This window comes from Dipteris shenzhenensis, chromosome 15 (assembly GCF_047967505.1).
Source record: "Dipteris shenzhenensis isolate YYH24624 ecotype China chromosome 15, Dip_SZ_1.0, whole genome shotgun sequence".
In the NCBI taxonomy this organism is placed as follows: Eukaryota; Viridiplantae; Streptophyta; class Polypodiopsida; order Gleicheniales; family Dipteridaceae; genus Dipteris; species Dipteris shenzhenensis.
Window position 1 is genome coordinate 8,388,472 of NC_141610.1, and position 17,476 is coordinate 8,405,947.

A 17,476-nucleotide genomic window follows, 5' to 3' on the forward strand; every position below is an offset into this window, starting at 1 on the left:
TCATTCATAATACCAATAATAAGGTGAAGGAGCTTCTATGACCCAATTTTAATTTTTGGAATGTTTGTACCACGAACATCAGCACTGGGTATGAGGTCACCCTCCTTAGGATAGTCAGCCAAGAATGACGGTAGACTTCAGCTTTGGAGACCAAATTTCTAACAATAATATAAATTCGTTCCAAAACTATTGCAAAAAGAATGTGTAATATTCTAGAAAGAATGAAAAGACTAATCACAGAGTGGTTTCCTGAAAAGAAAGATAATTGTCAAATCATGTTTTCATGGCCTGTTATGGCATTAATTGAACTACTGAATAGTGTCCCATTACACAGTCTTTCAATCACACATCACACAGTCCTTTCTACCAGGCTACTAAGCTTTATAGCCTATGGGTCCAACAACTGCTGGAAGCACCTGTCTACAAGACATTAGGCGCCTGGCTTGTATTAATAAACCTAGATCCAGCTATTACTTTAGAATCAAACTGTTTTTATACCCTCGGCCAACCCTCAGACAGAAGAAATAACCCAATGGACATATACCAAACACTCGGTTTCAGAAATCAAAGTTGAAATTTTCAAAAACCGAATAAAAACACACAAGGATGAAAATAGAGAACCTTTACACCACGTGAAAGATAATCAAGAACCTAACCTCCAACACAGGATGAGTGCAGCATGCACACAGCTTACAAAATAATATTCAGGCAGAACCAGGATAAATAACAAAGAAAACATTTACTCGTGGAAGATAATTAAGAACCTAACCTCCAACACAACATGTGTGCAGCATGCACACAACTCACAAAATGACACAGTGAAACATTCAGCCCCAGCGAGTACATTAAGCTGAGTATGGCCTACCAACATGCGACTTACATTGCATAGACCTAGCAATTTCCAGGAGATGAAGTAAATTTGATTTCCCTCTATTCCCAGGCATCTTCAGAAAGGCTAGCTGTATCCCCCCAATCCCCCTCCCAGTACATTACAACTACCAATTTCAATATACCCGATCAGGCTCATAGCCACGAACAAAGGTCACCTTCAAGTGGAATATTGACAAAAAGAGTCTCTACAGTTACTTCTAGACTGTAACATTCATTAATTAAAAATCACAACACAATGGGATTAGAGTCATAATTACATAATCCCTTACCACAGAAAGTCAAATGTTATTGAGAAGAGGCAGACAATCCTAGGTTACCAATGTCCCTTCCTAAGGCTATGTAACAGGATTCAAAAACCTGGTACTAGATCTGATCCCTTCAACACACATGCCAAATTACACACCAAGAAACAGTCCTTTTTTACCCTTTTCCAGTTGGGGACAGCTGGACTGCGTATTACAATAAATTTTTGAAAATACCCCTACTTTTCTGCCTCATTTGCAAGTGACAGCTCATGAAGCTCATTCAAGATCCATTCTTCACCTGTTTCACCACCTAAAACAACTGCTCTCGTTCCCCCGACAACACAAGTACTATGTCCCCATGCAAACTTGGGTTTTTGACCAGGTACATCAAGTTTTCTCCATGTGGGCTTCTCCTCTGTTGCATCCAACAGATAAAGTTGAGAAGCTGAATGCAGCCCAGCAACTGAACCACCAAAGATTAGCACTCGACCTCCAGGGAGACTGACAGCAACATGATCAAGCCTTGGAGGCGGCACAGAACCGCCCGGATTGCTACTTAAGTACCTCCACTTTGGCTCATCTTCACTAAGATCAATAGTATATACATCACTTGACCTCAGCTTCAGAGGTCCACTTTTCGCAAAACCTCCAAACATGAGGATCTTACAGCCCTCATAAACAGATAAGGAATGGCCAAGTCGAGAAGGCGGACTCCAAGACACGGGAATTTCTCTCCACATGGGCTTGTCCATTGTAAGATCAAGAAGAAAGGTATCACTTAAAAGAACACCCGAATCTGCACATCCGCCAGAGACAACTAGTGTCGTGCCATCCAGAGTGCATGAACTATGCCATGATCTGGGAAGAGGGGGGGCTCCTCCTGTAACTTCACGCCACATAGGCTGCTGAGCATCCAAATCCAATAGAAAAACATCATTCAGCAAACCTTGTCGACCACAACCACCAAACACTACCAACCAAGATCCATTCAAGCAAGTTAAGGTGTGCCCCCACCTACCTGGGGGAGGGGAACTGACTTGGATATGCCTCCATTCTGGACATGCTGCCCCTAGGTCTAGGACAAAAGTGTCATTCATTGGCTGCATGTTTATACCCTCTCCACCAAAAAGCACCAATCGATTACCGACAGCACAGGCACTGAAATTGCAACGCGAAGGCTCAACTGCACCTCCTACAATCATTTTTCTCCAGGAAGCTCCTTCAAGCGTGGTCAACTCCCTAGCAAGTCTCCCCCAACCCAACCTTTTGGTATCAGGTACAACTTCCAGAATTGCTGTTGTTTCCACACCCCATGCATTCTGACAAATAGATTTCCATAAATCCTCATTTTTGGTAAGCTGAAACAGTCGCATGCAAACAGAGCCCAGTGATGCAACATCCCTAGGAGACAGCTGTGCCAAAATCTTCTGCCCCAAAACCTCATCACTCAGATCAAGAAGGCCACAATGATCTCTGAAGAGCTGGTCAGGTCCAACTGTTATTACTCTGTGGGGAGCATGTTCTTCTGTTGGCCACTCAGTGGAACGAAATGCCTCTTTCCACAAGGAGCATGCCAGCGGCCCAAGGTCAATCTTTGCTTCCATAAACGACTGTATACCAATTATATGGGTGACAATTCCATCATCACTGTGAATGGGAGTAAGACAAAGTCTGTTCATCATCGGTGTCCCATCTTTCCTGAAGTTTAGCAGTTCCCCACGAAACTCTACTCCATACTCAAGGCATCTCCGAATTTCACTCACAACTGTTGTATCCACCAAAGGGTGCCTTCTTTTTGCAAAAGGGCCTCTGTACTGTAAAAACCGGCTGAACAGAGGAAACATATACCCAACCAACCAATGAGCCAAAATATATATCGTCCTTATGGGGTGAAAGAATTACCTAGGTAGAAATAGAAAAATCCCAACTTGACTTAGCCCTACACAAGGAATCACTAACATGAGAGAACTAAAGAAGAAATAGAAATCTTATTATTTCAACCAACTAGCATGGGTAACATGAAACTGCAAGAAAGAAACCAAGATACACAAACCCACTTATATATGCAGAACGAAAAACCAGTGCTCAAAAAAATCGTTCTCTAAAACTACCTGTAACAAAGGGCTTTTCGCACCTTTTGCATCAAACCTGCAAGAGTTTCAAATGATCAATCCTTATTAATAAAACGGACTAGGTGACAAGTTCAGACAAACAAGATCTACACTCAAATGGATGGGGCTTCAAGGCAGAGAGCCAGAGAGAGTCAACATGGGTAAGGATATAGAACCACAGGCCACAGAATACACAACTTTGTCCTGAAAGTGGATAGAATCCTTGTGTCATGCAAGCATATCTTAAAGTTACAATGAAGATTGACAGCTTGTCCTCCTATTAGCCCTTGAGTCTCTTCTCACAAATTATCAACCTAGGGAACTTTAAGGCTTACCATGAAGGTTGTTTGCACCTTGACAGCTTTTCCTCCAGTATAAGTTAGCCCTTAAGTATCTTCTCACAAATTATCAAGCCAGAGAGCTTTAAGGTTTACCATGGAGGTGGTGCATCTTGATAGCATGTCCTCCATTATAAATTAGCCCTTAAGAGTCTTCTCAAAATTTATCAATCTACAGAAATAAGCATGCACTCCAGGGTATATCCAATAAAGTTTCAACTTCTTGCTCGTAAAAAACGAGATTGCAATGCTTATGCTTGTGCAAAAAATCAGATTTTGATCATCCACGAACGTTCTAAAACACAATTTTCTATCATTGGGCATCCTTAAAAGTGCACAGAAACCTTAGTATCCTTCTACATGTATACACAAAATTTGTAAATTCCTCTAAAATGGTTCTTGGTAATTTTCACCTTGAATTGAGTTAACGGCTCTATATATCGTAACCGTTTCCATGAAAAATGCAAAGAAGACCTCACTTAATTTCTAACCACAGAGAGCCTAAGCACCCAACCAAGATGACTTCTCAAGTACTCTGCTTTAGGGTTTAGATAGACATTGAAGAACTTAGGAAGTGTAACAAAAGTTCTGTAAAAAATAAAGGAAAATCCATCCGTCAAGTCATGCTCTGTAAAGACCTAACTAGTGAACGTCCCAAATTGTCACTCTATCTGGAGAGAACTTGCTTCAGGCAGGGCCAGCAAACCTTCTGCATGTCTCTCTTGGATCTTCATATCTCCCCATGCGTGGTGGTTACTAACTACTCTTTGAAACATTACAGTCTCTCAGCTTAAATTCACCATGAGAACAAGATTTTAGCTGAACTGCGTAATATGTCTCTGAAACAGCACCCTTACACTCGCTCCCTAACAACAGGTCCATGGTAGGGAATCACAAGTAGAAGTATGCCTTCATAAGACTAGAATATATCCAATCTTACAAGTTAATTTCATTTATTTACTTAAGTGAGAAAAGAAAGAGAGGAGTTTGTAGTAAATGCGAAACTTTTTTTTTTTTTTTTAACTAAGGAAGCAAAGGTATGCATATGTTCCCATCAGTACCAAAAGCATAAGCAGCCAGCTGGGTTTCGAAAGATTCCAGAATCTGCCATCTCAAGTCAAAGTCAACACTGGTTTGAAGATTAACAAAACCATTGGAGGATGTCTTGTGTTTTCAGTCGACCATTCTCTATTAATTATCATTGTGCTTGAATGTGGGAACAATGCATCCAGCTTGGGGAACCTGACAGTGTATCACCCTTTTTGTGGATATCATAACCTTGCCAGTGTAGACATACAACAGATTCTGCCAAAGAAGCAGCGAGTAGTGGTACAGTAACTTATAGTCCTTTCATCCAAAGAGGATGATGTCCAAAGATCTGCAGCAGCCTAAGTTCTAACTTCGTGGCTTCTTCTAGCTAGCAATAATTTTTTATGTTGCTAAGAAAACAATCCAGGCCCTTGCAGCAGAGTAGAGAGCTATAAAGGGAGGGTGTACTACAGCAGGGATATTTCAACAGAGAAGACAGCTTCACATGGAGGATGTGTTACAACACAGCATAAATTTCTCTTCATAGAAAGGCAAAACGTGCACCGATGCTTACATTGCAGCATGAACCTGAAAAAGGATAGTTAGGGATAGTTAGGCGCTTACTTAAAAGCTCACTCTACCTTTCAAGCTGCTGGAGGAGGCGATACGGGTATAGACAATGAATGCAAGACAAGAGGCAGACAAGGATGAGTTAAGTATAGGGTCACTACAGCTAAGGCTAGGTTAGAGTCTCTAGGGAGGTTATAAATCGTCTTGAGCTTTGGGTTATGCTTCCAAACAACTCACACAGCCTATGTTTGCAAATTGTGTTCTCAACTATGCACCCTCCTTGAGAGAGCATGAGCCGCCTATGCTAAAAAAATAAAGCTCTTCAAAGATTGCCTAGACACCACAGTCCCAGAACGTGGTGGGTCTATGCAGGTTATCAACAGTCTCTTTAGGGATCAGCGCCAACATTACTTAAAACCATTTGGACAGGAATTGACTTGGTAAAAAAGGTGTTGGTAATCGAACCACAAGGTCGTAGAAGGCCCTTGTTTGTCACATAAGACTCAAAATGAAATGGATCACAACCCACGCTTTGACTTGCACGTACTAGGTGGGCTAAAGTTACAGCCGCTCTACTGTCTCGACAGACTGTAATATTGGACCGAAGGACTTCTGACAGCATACAGTCTTCAATGCCAATCGCATGTGACTGTAAATCGTACTATAATTGCTCATGAGGCACCGTGGTCCTACATAAAAAACGAATACCCGTTGCCCTCGTCAACGTCACCTAGTCAAGTCATCTCAATGATCAGTTAATCATTTATACTTATGGGAAGAAAATCCATACCAATTTCTTCCTAAAACCTCTTCAGCCTTGTAGCCGGTGACGAACTCAAACACAGAATTCACGTAAATGACGGGCTGATCGGGATCCAGGGCATCTGCCACTATCAAACCGCATGGGCTTGATTGAAGCTGCATTCCCACCTGCGTAGGGTAAAGACAACTCTCTCTGGTAAACAGCCGTTCTCGAGTATGTTCACCACCATTGAAATCAACCATCTCCTCCTCATCAGAGTAGTCGCTGTCACTATCCCAATTCCCCATTACGCAGTAACTGATATGAATACCAAGCTGCAAGTCCGACTTGCAAGCCCCAAAAAGCTGAATTTTGTGAAACGGGTGTCAGCAGTCTACGATAATTACACATGCAACTGTTATCAACCCTTCTCTCTTAACAACACTGCGGAGCAGCGAATTAGCTTATCCATGGCGATTCCAATACTGTATGTCTATATCTCAGCTAGCCGGAAACGGACCGTCTACTGCTCTGCTGACTGGGAACCTTACACGATGCAGGAGGGTGAGGAAGACGTTGTACAGGAATCCAAATCTCCATGGGGGGCAGCTATGCTAGCCAAGATCAAGGAGTTGAAAAGCGAGGTCGGGGGAAGCAGAGATGGAGATAGAGAGAATGGAGGGAGGAGTTGCGGCTTGTAGTCCTTTGCTTTGCAAAAGAAAATATCTTCCGCACAAAATATCTCGCCTCCTAAATATCTTCGCTCCCTAGTCCCAAAATCTTTAATTAAATTGCGCCACGTCCCTTGATAATGATTTAGTAGGAGATGGGGACACGACATAGCCATCACCACCTTCATGTACACAACGGACAAGGGGGATTTCCCACCTTGTTAATACTTTAATGAGAGCTCATCGTACCCTCCAAAGACTAATAAGAGATGGAAAACAAGTCCCGATAGGACCTCATGATGAAGGTAAGGCTTTCACTATTGCTTTTTGACTTCGAAAATACTTTTAAGTGAAGAATTTGGGAGACAACAATCAATGACAATTCCTTTGGAGGTTCATACAAAAAGTAACAATTGAATTAGCGGGCCTCCTGTTTAAATGTTTTCACAACAATTTTCTAAATCTTTCCTAACATTTGATGTAAAAAATGGATAAGAAAATATGGGGGTATGAGTGCTCATTTACAATGGGTATGATGTTCTTCTTGCAAGCGATAAGAAAACTAATGAGTTTTGCAACTTAGCTTTAACAATCAGTTTAAAGGGCATAAGAGAGAGAGCAAGAACTTAATAGTTGCATCTCTTAATTTAGAATTTGAATCTCATGTCAAAGCCTCTTTATGGTATGATGCCTCTATGAAATTACAAAGGTAGACATTTTTTTAAGAACAAAATAATTCATAAGCTATATTTCCCTCATATTTCCAAAGTAACAAATAAGAGTACTAGCCAAGCCATATTGTCCACAATATAAAAGGGATGATATAAAGCCCCATCGTGGGATTCAAACATGGTGAACGAATGGAAAAATGATAGTCTTAGACTTGTAACTAAAGATATCTCAAACATCAATAACGAAAATATTTTCATGTTAAAAAATAATCCCGAATGATGGGAGAGCACAATGTTTCAAAAGTTGAAATAAAGCTCTCAAGGAAATGTATGGAAATTGGAAAAGTTATTAACTTGGAGAAGCATCCAAAATATGTACCATCAAAGAGTACATCTAAGACTAACGTTGTTGTTCACTACTAATTGCATGGAGATGTTGAAGCTCTGAAACATATCATAAGTAGCTTCTTGAATTTTCATGATTAAGCATTTCTTTTTCTTACTAAATATGGAATAAAGGTCTACAAACAATAATCAAGGTCTACAAATAAAGGTCTACAATCATTTCTTTTTCTTACTAAAAGGTCTACAAACAATAATCAATTGAATTGAAAGTTTTAGAGATCTAGATCAATTTTCTTGGTTTTGAGAAAATATACAAAAGTAGATAAAAGGATGCAAGAACGAGGATGTGAGGATGATGAATGATGTCTCTATGATATAGTTAACTTATTTCTATAGGGAACTTCAAGATTGAATGGACAAAGTCAAGTGACCTTAGCACCTAACTTGTTATCTAGTTTCATATAACTAAAGGATGAAGGTTTCTCTATTTCCCTCGTGTCGTTGAGGAAAGTAGAGTCATGATCAAATTAGGTTGCTTGGATTTTGAAAGCACTAGTCACCTTAAAGTAGGTGTAAAGAGAAATACAATCCTTGTAATGAGACAAAATACCTATAGTTGTACCTCCTTTACCATCCTCATGAGTGGTGGAAAACCAAGTCCTTCTTCTGTCTATGACTTTAAGCCTATTTTAAGAGTAGAACTACTTGCCTTGACCTCTTGCAAAGCTAAAAGAAGAGGTGAGAGTGAATTAACTTTTAACCAAAAAGCTAATTCTTCACTCCTACCTGGATCCATTAAGCCTCTGACATTGAGAGTCAAGAAGGTTAATGATTTATCTGGCATTCTTTTTCTGCCCCTTTTTAGCCCTGGGGTTGGGGCTATTCACTGGCACTGAAGTCACCTTAGACTGTCTTCTCTTGTGTTAGACTACTGTGAAGGCTTTGTCTTAACTACTGATATCCTGAGAAGGTAAAGTAGTTTGGAAGTCATAACATATGTACGCAACATATGGGTAATGCTACAGTGTTGTCTCAAGGGAATTGATTTTTTTGTCATTTCTATTTATGCCCCCAATTCAGCTCCAGAGAGGAGGGAGTTATGGGAATCTCTACAATACCCAGATACCCAGATGGCAATGGCATAATAATGGGAGATTTGAATATGGTAGAGAGCAAAGCAAACTAATGGAAGGGTATGGGCACATGCATCAAAGGAGCTGAATTACTTGCTTGGGAAGATTGTCAAGAGCATTGGCAGATGGTGGATGTCAGTAATAACAAAGAGTTTACTTGGTGCAACAGTCAGATAGGGGATTGTAGAAGGGAGGCTAGACTTGACAGATTTTATATGTCCCAAAATCTTTTGAAAAGACAGCTTTCTCTAAGAGTTTTAACATATTCCTCTCTCAGCTTGTCTAACCACAAACCTGTCTCACTGAGGTGTAATTTTGGAAATGGAGAGAGGAGCTCATCCTGGTTTAAAGCTGACCCTAAAGTCTTTCAGCTTAAGAGTGTACATAAATTAATTAAGGTTGTCTGGCATAGGGCTTTCTCTCAGAACACATCAGCATCTCAAGCTTGGGAATTGGCAGTCAAGGAATCTCATATTATTTTAAGATCAGCCCAAAAAAAAGGGCTTAAATAAGGGCTCAAAGAATGGATTACATTCAAAGTAACATTAGTATATTAGAGCAAAAAGCTAGAGAGGGTAAGGATGAAGCTCATGAAGAATTGATTAAGGCCAAAAGAGAACTCAGAAAATAGGAACAAATTAGACTTAATGAGTCCAAAGTGTACTTCAGAGACTGGTGGGTAGGAAAGATTGACAGACCTACTAAGGAAACTTTCAGAATTATTAGAAGGAAAAGGTTTCAAGAGGAGATTCCTCTGCTTAAAGGACCAAATTGCTCTCATCTAATCAATCCTGAGGAAAATATTGAGTACATCTAGAATCACATTAAGGATTTACTTTCTAATACCTCCCCTCCTAATGAGGATACCCAAAGAGCAAGACAACTCTACCAAATATTAAGGGATAAAGCTGTTAAATCCTTTGATCTCCCTTATTTAGAAAGACCCTTTAGTCTTGAAGAGCTGAAAGAAGCTGTCAATGTCATGGCTGATGGGAAGACTCCAGGGGCTGATGGTCTTCCCATTGGATTTTACAAATCCGTTTGGGATTTAATTGGGCCTTACCTTCTCCTCCTATGGCAGGAAAGTTTATCGAGAAGGTTGTCTTCCTCTTCACATAAATGGAGGTGTTATAAAGCTAATTCCTAAGGAAGGCCCTAAGGATGAATTAAAAAATTGGAGACCCCTCACAATGTGAAATTGCAGTTACAAGATTTTTGCCAAATCTTTAGCTTTAAGGATTCAAAACAAATGAAAGATTGGATACTACCAAAGCAAAAAGGGTTCATAAAGGGACGTCACCTTTTGGAAGCTATCATAAACATTTGGGAAGGGTCTAAGTATGCTAAAGAGACCAAGAAGGATATATGCTTCCTTAAGGTGGATTTTGATAAAGCTTATGACAAATTGGAATGGGAGTTTATCATACAATCTCTACAAGATATGGGTATGGGCCCCTCATTTGTTTCTAATGTTAAATTGTTATTCACCAATGCTACTGCTAGGGTCAATGTTAATGGCATTATGAGTGACCCCTTTTTTCTCAAAATATCAATCAAACAAGGTTGTCCTCTAGCTCCTCTTTTATTTGCAATTGCTGCAAACTCTCTGGGATGGCTCCTGAGAAGTCAAATACAGGAGGGAGCTCTTAAATGGATTGAACTCAATAATGGTAAACAACTGCTAGGCCAACAGTTTGCTGATGTACTACCTTGACTCCTAGAAACACTGATCAAGATATCACTTGTGTAATGGACTGCCTAGAGATGTTCTGTCAAGCCCAAAGTTCATCTATTAACCACTCTAAGATAGGGTATGCTACACTTAGTGGGGAAGACCAAGGGATTTTACAATAGCTGGGATGCAAGAAGCTACAAAAAGGTACAGTATTCAAACTCTTGGGGATACCAATGGGATTTGATGTCACAATGAAGCAAAGGTGGGACTGAGTGCTAGAAAATTTTCAGAAGAAACTAGATAAATGGAGAAGCTTCCAAGAAAATCTGGTAGGAAGAAAAATGGTTCTTAATCACTGTCTTTATCCTATTATCATTTTCTATCTATCCTGCTAGTCTCCTTCCAAGACTGCCTTGGACAGATTTATCAGATTATGCATATCTTTCTTGGGGGGTCCAATAAGATTTCTAAGGCTAGATGGGACTATTGCATTAAACCCAAAGAAGAGGGGGGGCTGGGGGGGATTGACATCTCCTCTGCTACAAAAAAATTGTCTGCCATGTGGATCATCAAGGCTGCTCTACATCTTGCGGAAGATTGGGCACAGCTTCTCTTGAGAAACATGATTTACATCAGACCTTAGAGAGCACCCAATTGGAAAAAGTATCCCTTTGTGTCTACCCTCTTTAACCGTGAACCCTGTAAACCCAAGGGGAGTACCCTATGGAAATCCATTTGGGGAGCTTTTGAAGAAATAAAAGCTTACATCCTTTTCACTGGCAAAGGCAACTTCATGTTGCTTGACTCAATCTGGGTGTCTACCATCTTCATATCTGTTACTTTGACAGATGAACAATTCATAGTTGCAGCTAAACTGTTCAAGAAAGGACTCCAAACTTGGGGCCAGCTATGGAGTAGAGAACATTTCAGATGGAAAACCTGGCTTGAAATCAAAAGAGAGTTTCCCCTATCTAACCAATAGCAAGGATTGATTATGACAAGATTGGAGCTCTAGCAAGGTGAGGTGTCTTGGAAGGGAGGTTCGGTACTTGGCATTCACAAGGAGTTTAGCTGGGTGGGTTGCTCTTCTTTATTACTTATCCCAACTCGTACTGCTGAGATGGAGGATCTTTTCAGAACTCTCAATACCAGATGGAAGCTAAATGATGATAGAACCAAATGGTACTACAGATTCCACAGAATTTGGGGTAAGGATCTACCTAAAAAAAAGTCTTGTCTGGCATGGCTAATACTTCCTAAATCTGTTTGGTCTAACTCAAGGGGTCTTAGTATTGGCAAAGGGGATGGCAAATGTATGAGATGCATTAACCTTGTTGAAGATATCTTTCACTTGTTTGTTGCTTGTCCTCATGCTAGGAGATTTTGGAAATATATCCAGATGGAATGTGGTGAACCAGTTAATTGGACAGCCATTCTGTTAGGAGATGCTTGCAGGATAAGGCATGAGCCTTGGTTTGTCATCAGGGCACATGCACTATGGTTCATATGGTCATCTAGAAATAATTTCCAATTTAATCATAAAGATTTTTCTACTGATGCTATGTTTGTTGCATGGTGGAACATGAAAAAAGGAGAATTGACTTCATCATTAGTGCTTACAATCTTGAGCACCAAAGATTAAGTGCAGATATTGCCAGGCACAAACTTTCCTGTTTTATTTCAAATGAGCATGCAAAGATTCCTCCCTTTCTTCAAAGAAGATCTGCTTCAGCTGGTGAACTCCTTCCTTCCTCCCCAAGCTTAACACCTCAAGCTCCTACAAGCAAAGTCCCTTCTACTCTTGATGTTGTTGGTTCCACCTTAGCTGTAGCTGGTTCTACTCAGGTTACTTCTAACTTTGGAAGCCTCTCCATCAATTCCCCTTCTAAATAGACCCAAGCTGCCTCTCCAAGTGACAAAAAGTAGATTCATGGCTCGTGCTCTTCTACACAGGACACTCCTATGTCTGTTGCTACTGCCCAGCTATCATCTATGTCTTTTGACCCTATATAGGATCTTGCTACTATTCATGGTCATTCCTCTGACACTATTGCTGCTCAAGGTCACTCTTCAGACACCTTTGTTGCTGCTGCATCAGATGCTCAGGATGATAATACATCCAGCTTTTCATTTCATCTTTAAGATGTTTGCTATAAGATGTTGCACTTTTGAATATTCTCAAGATGTAAGGTTTCAACAGACATCTCTAGCTCTATCCTTTGTTAGATGGATGTATGTCATGATATAAATCAATAAATATACTACTTTTTTCTACCCCCCAAAAAAAAAAAGTAGGTGTAAAGATGAAGCAGAGCTAAAACTTGGATACAATGGCTTAGTGCATATGAAATGAACAGAGTGCATAGTCCAAATAAGTGTAAATAGGAAACACAAAGCACTAAATGATTGATGTAAAAGGCCAGCTAAAAATAAATATTCCTATCACATGAATGGATAGAGTACATCTGTCACATCCCTCATGTCATAGAGAAAGCAATCTAGGTGCCAAAGCATGCTGCCGTTTTTCGAGTGTTATAGACTTTCATTAAACAATCACAAGATAATTTGGAGAGAATGTGAAACGTTAGAAGGTGAAAAAGAACAATAATGCTTAATCCTAAGTTTAGATGTGGCAAAGAGGGAAAATGCAAAGCGCACAAACTTTGTTGAATGATGGGATAAGGTGTGCAAGTGTGTAGTATGCACCTAATATATCTAAATGTCATCATAAAATGTGAATGGAAGATTGAATAGCATCCCTCTATGGACCATGCAATCTCATTGGGCTCAAAGTGGTTACTTTAGAAGATCCAAAAAGTTTAGAAGTCTATGAATGAATAGGATAAGACCCAAAAATTGGTAAACTGTAGTTTCCCTTTAGGTGTGAAGTATAGGAATCTCATATGCTCTTCATGAAGGGCTTGAAGAGTAATAAATGAGAGGGCTAGTTAGATGCACATGTCTTCATGTTCCACCTACATTGTCTCATCTCAAGCAATGGATGTGTAGTTGGCACGAGCTTGTGGTAAAGCAAGCTACTAGTAATAAAGCTATATTGCAAATTCATAGGTGGTGGAATGAGAGGCATGACAACATGTAGAATTATCTCAATTATAGGTTAGACAATGATGAGAGGGAGAGGTTTGACATCATGGGTAATAAATTTGACATGATTCATGCCATGAGACCTTATGTGTTAGGGTAATAAAAAAGTTGCATGTAACTTGGCCAAGTATCATTATTCCCTTGTACATAGTAGATGTGACACATGAAATGCCATGACATTTTATCCATCATGGTAATCATAAAATAGTATGCAACCTCGTTGAGTGCCATCTATTCCCTTGTACAAACTAGATGTGGCATTGAGTAACATTTGGGACCACCAATCATGCATAATTTAAACTTGGCTGATACTATTTGCTACCTTGTATACAATAGATGTGGCATTGAGTACAAACATTCATAATCCAAATCTAAATTTCCATATAAATGAGCTAATGACCTAAAAATTTATAAGCACCCTAATGGGGTAAGTATTACTTATTCACATTTAGAGTAATTAGATGTGTTATTTGTTCTTATAGCCATAAAATCCATCTAAGTAGCCTAAGTCAAGGCATCTACAAAGGGAGTATAAGGGTCATGAGCTAATATAATATAATTAAAAGGTTTCATCCATGGGTGCTATGGAGTGAATTAAAAAAATGAAATGACCTAAATATATCTCAGGCATAAAAGAGTCTAATGTCCTCCCTTAGTGGGAGGGGATATCATCACTACAAGTAAAGCCATAACATGGACACAGTGTCATATATTTAGAGGACCTATAGAAGGTCAAACGCAAATATGAATTGCCTATCATAATAAAATCCTAAGTTAGAAGAATGATCCAAAAGTAGCATAGACCAATAGCCTCAAAAAATTTATAAAGCACCATATAGACTTATAAGTATCAAATTGCAATTGTAAAGTGTAACTAGGATCCAAGAAGGTAAAGGAAAATCAATGCATGGGAGATATGTATACATATTAAAATTCCACGAGGATTGCAATGAAATGATAAAGTAAAATGAGAGGGGTGGCTTGGGTTTCATGACATCCATCTTGTGTGTGCATGGACGTGTGCACACGTGCGCCTTTGCATGCCACCAAGCCACAATAGGCCATACCTTCTCATATCACCAATGTTGTGGAAGTCTCTCAGGCTCAAGATACTTTGAACTATATTTCCATTTAATGCCATTGGCCCCAAATTTCTTGATAAGTTTCTTCATTTCCAAGAATGCTTTGAAGTCTTGAGGATAGACATATGGAATTGGCATGATTTGGGATAGATAATATTTTCTACAATGGATTTGGGCCTATTACTAGTAGCTGATATGAATTGACGTACCTTAAAGTTAAGATGCTTAAATTTGTCAAATATTTGGAATTGTCATAGTAAGAAGAGGACTCAACAAAATCTTTAATTTCTAAAAAAAGGAGAGGATAAATCCAATAAATATTATCATAAACTCATGGGATGGTAAAGAAGAGTAATGATCATCATGTCATTCATGTATATGAGAAATGTCACATTGCAACTTCTCTTGCATTAAGACTTCAAATCCCATCCTTGCACACATGGGGTTTTGCCATTGTTAAAATTTTATGCCATGATCTTTCTCATGCATGAACCTCTGACTGCTCATGTTCATACATTGTTCCACATGCTTCTATGTGTGTGGACCAAGTTTGCTATTAGTCTTGTCAGTAAGCCATATGTTAGGTCTTGTTTATTCAACTACCTCTCTTGCTCACTTGAGCTTCTAGTAATGCCATTGTCAGTTGCCTTAGGCAACCATCCCATTGTTATACGCGGGTTTTGGTGCAAGCCTCACCTTGCTCTATGTGTGAATTTGCTACCAATTTTGTGAGCCAATCATAGTTAGGTCTTGTTCAATCAACTACCTCCCTGCTCACTTGAGCTTCTCCTGCAAATACTCCCCATCTAAGCTCAAAATACTTTGCACCCATATTCGCATTTTTAACTTCTATAGACTTGTCTGTGTCCCATAGAATGCAAAATCGATTTCGACTCAATGTTGGATGTGGAGGGCAGACCACTTTGCCAAGAGAAGTAGCAATGAATGGGACATCCTTCCTCATGTATTCTGGGAGGTTTATGAACTCCACCCACACCAGGCAACTATATCAGACCTTGATAATCCTTAGTTAGAGACCAAGGTAAAACATTAACCACCTATGTTCCAAATATCAATGGAGAGGCCTCTAGTAAAACATTTCGGTGCTTAGGCTCAGTGAGGAGTATTTTGTAGAGTCCAGGTGTAGCAAAATAGACACCCTCTACCATGTGCCCCTACAAAAGAGCTTTGATCCATTTTGCAACATCATCTGCTGAAGGCATCTTTCTTGAAAAAAAGATGACTACATTCTCAGAGTAATTTTGAATGGGAGATACAAGAGATGGCAACTCAATCGTATAAGTGAATGCCAGTACTGGCTTATGCCAGCCCATACGACTTTGATGAAAGTCTTGATGCAACACATCATGGACATACTGTGGATCCGCACTAGCCCAAGGAACAAAAGTGATGTTGTCAACATCCATATTTACCAAGTAATCATGTGATACCTAGAGGTGGCATCGTTTGGCATCTTGAGTAGGGTCTTGATGTAGAGAAGATGCAGTCATAAGTACTCAATTGGGACACCAAGAGGATCACCTTGTCTCGGGGGAGGAGGAGGGAGAGATGAGAAAGACATAAGGAAGTAAGAGGACTAAAGAAGGGGAGGGAGGGAAAAAAACCTAAGGGTAAAGAACCTTAGGTTAAAACAAAAGGGTAAATTTTAGGGCACAGAGAAGAAGTGACTATTGGCCAAACAGAGAGGAGAGACGACTACTAGGAAAAACAGCAATTCTACCCTCGTGAGTAGGGACAGTGTGAGATAGAAAGTAAGCGAATGTAGACTAGAGCGACACGAAATGCAGCAAAAAGCGAAGAATGTAAAAGGGCACTGGATGAGACAGGTTGATTGCAGTAGTTGAAAATCAGTAAGCAAACTGAGGAGAGCAAGGACAAGGGAGCTGAGATAGCATAAAACTAGGGTTTGGTAGGCCATCTAAGGGAGAGAGTAATGTATAAGAAGTTGATTATAAATTAACGATTAAGAAAGGATGTTAATGGCAAAACTAATGAAAACAGTAAAGTGAAATTAGAATTTCTATATTTATGAATATGTTATGTAAGTGTATGTAGATGAGTGCATAGACAAATTAAACAATGAATAAAGAACGATATGAAATGTATTCCGAATCTTTGAAAATGAAGTCAAAAAAATGATGATGTTGTTTGAATCAAATTGTTCGGCTTCAAGTAGTCATACTTTTTTGAGCTCGTAGGGTATCCTTTTATATTATTGTAACCCTTTGAGCCCGATGTTGTGTCCATTCGTGCAATGTCTCCATTATTTAAATGTAGGTATCGTGCACGTATTGTAAGAATGTGAGTACAGAATTAGTGTATGTATTCTATAAATAACCAATATTAATCAAGAACAAACTTGAAGTAGCGAGTTTGTTCTTTATGAAATTTGCAGAACTATTAAAGATTCCTTCTTTGTAAAATATGTTTTTTTTGGGGGAGGAAATTAAGAAAAGATAAATACCTCACTATAAACTAAGCTGACAATAGCAGGTCCATCAAAATGACATGTGTGCTTAAGTGTTCCCTTCTTGCAAATACATCGACACATAAATATAAAAAGAAGAATTTAGAATATGCAAAAGCAAAAAAAAACAAAGAACATCAAATGGAATATATATATATATATATAGAATTTATATAACCACACATAGTGTGGGGCGGGGAGGTGGTGCGCTTCCTTCCCCAAAGAGTTATAATCCGAGGGGACGGGCCCTTCCCCATGCGATGAGATTGGAATAGCCGAGATTGAGTATTGTGAATATGTAAGAGACTAATATATTACCTAAATCTCAATGAGTGTATCTGTATTCCAAGGTAAGCATCATCCAAGTTCTTGTATGGACC

At 39.4% G+C, this 17,476-nt stretch overlaps 2 protein-coding genes across 4 annotated transcripts in view; one reads left to right on the top strand and one right to left on the bottom strand.

Moving 5' to 3' along the window:
- Positions 1-1,062: 1,062 nt before the first annotated feature.
- LOC147893307 (adagio protein 1-like) lies at positions 1,063-6,628 on the bottom strand. Of its 3 annotated transcripts, none has more exons than XM_087386438.1 (3): positions 5,975-6,628; positions 2,155-2,963; positions 1,886-2,038 (listed from the first exon to the last, which is right to left on the bottom strand). In XM_087386438.1, the coding sequence occupies exons 1-3, from the start codon at positions 6,232-6,234 to the stop codon at positions 2,025-2,027; spliced, it is 1,083 nt and encodes a 360-aa protein (XP_087242564.1). In that variant the 5' UTR covers positions 6,235-6,628; the 3' UTR covers positions 1,886-2,024. The 3 variants fall into 3 exon arrangements, with proteins under 3 accessions (XP_087242562.1, XP_087242564.1, XP_087242563.1); XM_087386437.1 differs by having other exon boundaries at positions 1,886-2,041; XM_087386436.1 differs by having other exon boundaries at positions 1,063-2,963.
- CTC1 (conserved telomere maintenance component 1) overlaps positions 6,250-17,476 on the top strand; it is a 155,036-nt gene continuing 143,809 nt past the window's right edge. The window contains exon 1 of the mRNA XM_087385705.1: positions 6,250-6,623. Within this exon, the coding sequence (XP_087241831.1) occupies positions 6,250-6,623 (374 nt within the window). The remainder of the gene's footprint in view (positions 6,624-17,476) is intronic.